This window comes from Chiloscyllium plagiosum, unplaced genomic scaffold, assembly GCF_004010195.1.
Source record: "Chiloscyllium plagiosum isolate BGI_BamShark_2017 unplaced genomic scaffold, ASM401019v2 scaf_43438, whole genome shotgun sequence".
Taxonomy (NCBI): domain Eukaryota; kingdom Metazoa; phylum Chordata; class Chondrichthyes; order Orectolobiformes; family Hemiscylliidae; genus Chiloscyllium; species Chiloscyllium plagiosum.
In genome coordinates this window covers 1-4,042 of record NW_025194186.1, presented here as the reverse complement: position 1 = coordinate 4,042, position 4,042 = coordinate 1, and the positions used below count along the sequence as shown (strand labels likewise).

General features: G+C 37.5%; 1 protein-coding gene across 1 annotated transcript; it reads left to right on the top strand.

Annotated features, from left to right (window-relative positions):
- The first annotated feature begins 94 nt into the window (after positions 1–94).
- LOC122545777 (inter-alpha-trypsin inhibitor heavy chain H2-like) lies at positions 95–3,950 on the top strand. The gene is made up of 3 exons (XM_043684695.1): positions 95–219; positions 3,114–3,242; positions 3,362–3,950. Exons 1-3 carry the CDS (start codon positions 166–168, stop codon positions 3,527–3,529), a joined length of 351 nt encoding a protein of 116 aa, XP_043540630.1. The 5' UTR covers positions 95–165; the 3' UTR covers positions 3,530–3,950.
- The last annotated feature ends 92 nt before the right edge of the window (positions 3,951–4,042 follow it).

Genomic DNA, 4,042 nt, shown 5'->3' with positions numbered 1-4,042 from the left:
GGTACTTCTGTTCAATGTGGATTTGTTCACCATCTGGAGATTTAAAAAAGGAATCTGATATATTTAATTAATAAGTCCATTTGTTTGGAATATAATTTGTTTTCCCCTTAGGTGGATGTCTATATATTTGAGCCACAAGGAATCAGCCATATTGAAGCACCGAACATGTTTGGAACACAGTTTGATGGGGTCATCCGCATAACTAAAGGAGAGAACAAGGTAAACTTCAGTTACAACTTCTATTCGGTTTTTCTAAAAAACGAATGATGATATTTAACACAGAGATTCATAAATGGTATTGTACTGGTTTTCAATGTTCAACCCAAACGTCTAAACTATAATTACTACAATCCATTATAGAAGCACAACAACATAGAAATAAGGACAGAAGTAGGCCATTAGGCCCATAGAGCCTGGTCTACCATTTACTAAAATCATACGCCGATCCTCCATCTCGAAACCATACTCCCACTCTCTCACCACACTCCTCAACACCTTTAGTATTTAATGTTTCATTTTTCATCGAGATTGGTTCTATGCCAACAATTACCAAGTTGCTCACTGCACAGTGTCTTATTGGTGGCATTCAAAATGCGAGAAATGTTTAGAAAAGGAAATACAAATAAAATATCAGAAAGTTGAAATGAAAAACAAAAAAATGCAGAGATGTCTGGTGAGCAATTGAATATTTCAATGCTTTGACTGTAACTTTAAATGAGAACCATTTGCCATAAAGAGCTCAACTGAAAATTCAACTTATCTTTTGCTGTCAGGGCACTGCATTTTCAGCATTCTGGTTTAGCATTTCCTGAAAATGCTTTGTTGTCTAAACCCAATTATAATTCAGTATAGGGGATATATTTTTAAGGTGAGAGGAGAGAAATAAAAAAAAACATGAGGGGCAAGTTTTTTACAGAGAGGGTAGTTCAAGGAAGTGGTGGATGCGGGTATAATTAAAATATTTAAAAGACATTTGGATAAGTACATGAATAGGAAAGGCTTGGAGGGATATGTGTCAGGATCAGGTAGGTGAGAATGGTTTAGTTTGGGATTATGTTTGACATGGACTGGCTGGATGAAGGGTCTATTTCTGTGCTGTATGACTCTATGACTCTGAGAACTAAGATGCCAAAGCATCTTAGATACTGAGTACCAGCCCTAAGTTACAAACTGGAGTTGTAATTGTACAGGCTCACATGGTAAGACCGGTAAGACCAGCTAGGTTATCAATCTGTCTCTCTCTGTAATGCACTATTGCTCAAAGTAGCACAACCCTGAATCTCAAAATGTAGACAAAACTGTTTTCATGAAAGACTTCAACAACAAAACTGTTTTTCATTATATTTGGCCTACAATCTACTGAAATAGTTCACCACTCCACTAGTTTATGTGTATTTGAATGGACTTTATTCAATGAGTTGAAGGTTTTAATTTGATGTGTCCATTTAAAAGACCTTGGTTATATTACAGCTGGATATGTGTGATCACGGTTACAGCTGGTGGGAATAATACCTTCAGACATTAATATCTGATCAACACTTGTGGGAAATTTAACTGGTTAAACAAATTAATTCCCTATTCTAATTTTCTACTGCCAGGTGGATTGTAGAGCTCCAAATCTTTTATTTTTCTAGCTAATTTAGTAGAGAGTAAATTTTCCAGCTTGTATGTATAGTCTGGATGGATCAAATGGCCTCTTCTGTAACTGTATATTCTATGATTCTAAAGTATAGTCATTGTCATCTTTTCAGCAGGTAATTCTCCTAATATTGTCTCTTACTAATTTTGACAGCACACAAACCTGTTAATGACAAAATGAATGAAAATTGCGTATCAAAGAAATAATTAAATATGATCCAAATTTCAATGATTACAGTTGGAGGTCAAGTCAAAATATTTGTATTGATTATATCAGTACAGGATTCATTATTCATGAAAGGAAAGACTCAGCCTGACTCATGTTAGGAATTTTAAAAACAAGGTAAACTCAGTCTGATTACACACTGTGCAAATACTTCATGAATGCATGATGTGGAGGTACTGGTCATGACACCTGATGAAGGAACAGTGCTCCGAAAGCTTGTGATTTCAAATAAACCTATTGGACTATAACCTGATGTCATGTGACTTCTGACATCATGAATGCAGGGTGGGGCGAATTTAATTTTTTAGAACAGAATGGGTAGTCAGCCTAATTACTGCCCATCTTATGTTGCTGCCATGATGTTTTAGTGTCCCACCTCATGTGCATTGCTGCAGGAAATGACAGGGGGGGGTTCCTGAGTTACAAATGTTAGGTTTATGAACGCCATCCCATACAGGAGTGTAATTTTAAGGATCCAACATATGAACGTTTCCAATACGTATGAACAGCTATTTTACACTGTGCTGCATTGTGTTCCGACTTGCACATAAATTGACTTGAATGTGGACTCAACAATTTAACCCGGGGACATGTCCACAGGCTGAGGAACATGGGATTATCAGCCCATTCCTATATGGACTGAACATGGAGGGAAAAGCAATCTGCTAGAGAAGCATGTGTAGACCTGACCATTTTGTAGCACCTATTTTGCCCATTTGCACCATAAAATTGCATTTGGGGTCCTACCTCAATTGAAGAATCTGAATTTTCATCTTAAATATGACAAGCCATTCATAGGAAAACCACTATGAAGATGGTAGTTGGAGGGTCATAGTGAATGAGATAATAAATAATCCGGCACCAGTTTCAGGCTAATCTCTTTCTGTTAATACCTGGTTGCTGCAGTTAAAATCAACCTAGATTGTTTAAATAGTCCTTATAATCTTGATGCCTCTAACCCACAGCAAATATGTTAGGTGCAAGTGCTACTGAGCAAGCAGATCTAGTTCTAGCTGAATAGTGAAGATGCCTGTTGATCTAACTCCAGAACATATTGTAATGTCAGTTCCTTTAATTTTAAATTTCCTGCAAACCCATCAAAGTGTTAAACACACCAAGCTGCTGTGCAGAGAAGTTGTCAGGAGGTGCAGTCTCAAGAATACAGTTACAATAATACCCTCTCAGAAGCCAATGTTAGATTCAACTCTCAACCTGGACAGATACTCACAATTCCATCTTGTATTTTTAGGCTCATGTTTCCTTCAAGCCAACCTTGGACCAACAGCGGAAATGCCCAAATTGTACAGATACGGCCATTGATGGACGTATTATTGTGAGATATGATGTGAAACGGGAGCTCAATGGTGGAAACCTTCAGGTCTTGCCCAAACTTTAGAACATTTCACTTGAATCTTAATGATGCATTTACATCTTTTGGAAAGACAATGTTATTTTGTGCTATTCCCTTTCTAATCATTTCTCTCTGTCTCACTGTAGGTTTCCAATGGTTACTTTGCTCACTTTTTTGCTCCTGATAATCTTCCACCACTTCCTAAAAACATCATCTTTGTCATTGATGTCAGTGGCTCAATGTGGGGAATTAAAATGAAGCAGGTAAATCCTTTCGCTTCAGTGACATTGTTTCAATATGAAGATATTGTCTAGGTTCTGAATGAGAAAATTTCAAAGTCGCCCTTTTCACTTCTTAGGTTCAGACTCAATCGAGTTGCACTGGCCCCACTAGATCTCTTCTTTGTCAATTGCCTTTGCTGCCAACGTCAGTCTAATTTTCTACAAAAGACTTGTGCCTTGTGATTCATGGATCCCTAGTAGCAGGCAGACTGAGGCGAAGACTTTCATGATTTATATTTGCACAGGATATCCTGTTCATTCTTAGTAGCTACATCCTATCTCTTCCGTTTCCTTAATCTGAGTCAATTTCAGTCTGACTTGGTGAAAATCCAGGCCATAATTCCTGAATTTGATGACATGCTTTAAGGCAAATTTTAGGACTGGAAAAACATCCAGAAATTCTTGATTTGTTGAATGCAATGATGGTTGAAGTCAGAACTGTGCTGAAATAATTGCAAAAAGGACAGTATCCCATCACCAAGTCACTCTTTATTTACATGTCCATAAAGGGTGTACTGGATTAGTGGTGCTGGAAAAGCACAGCAG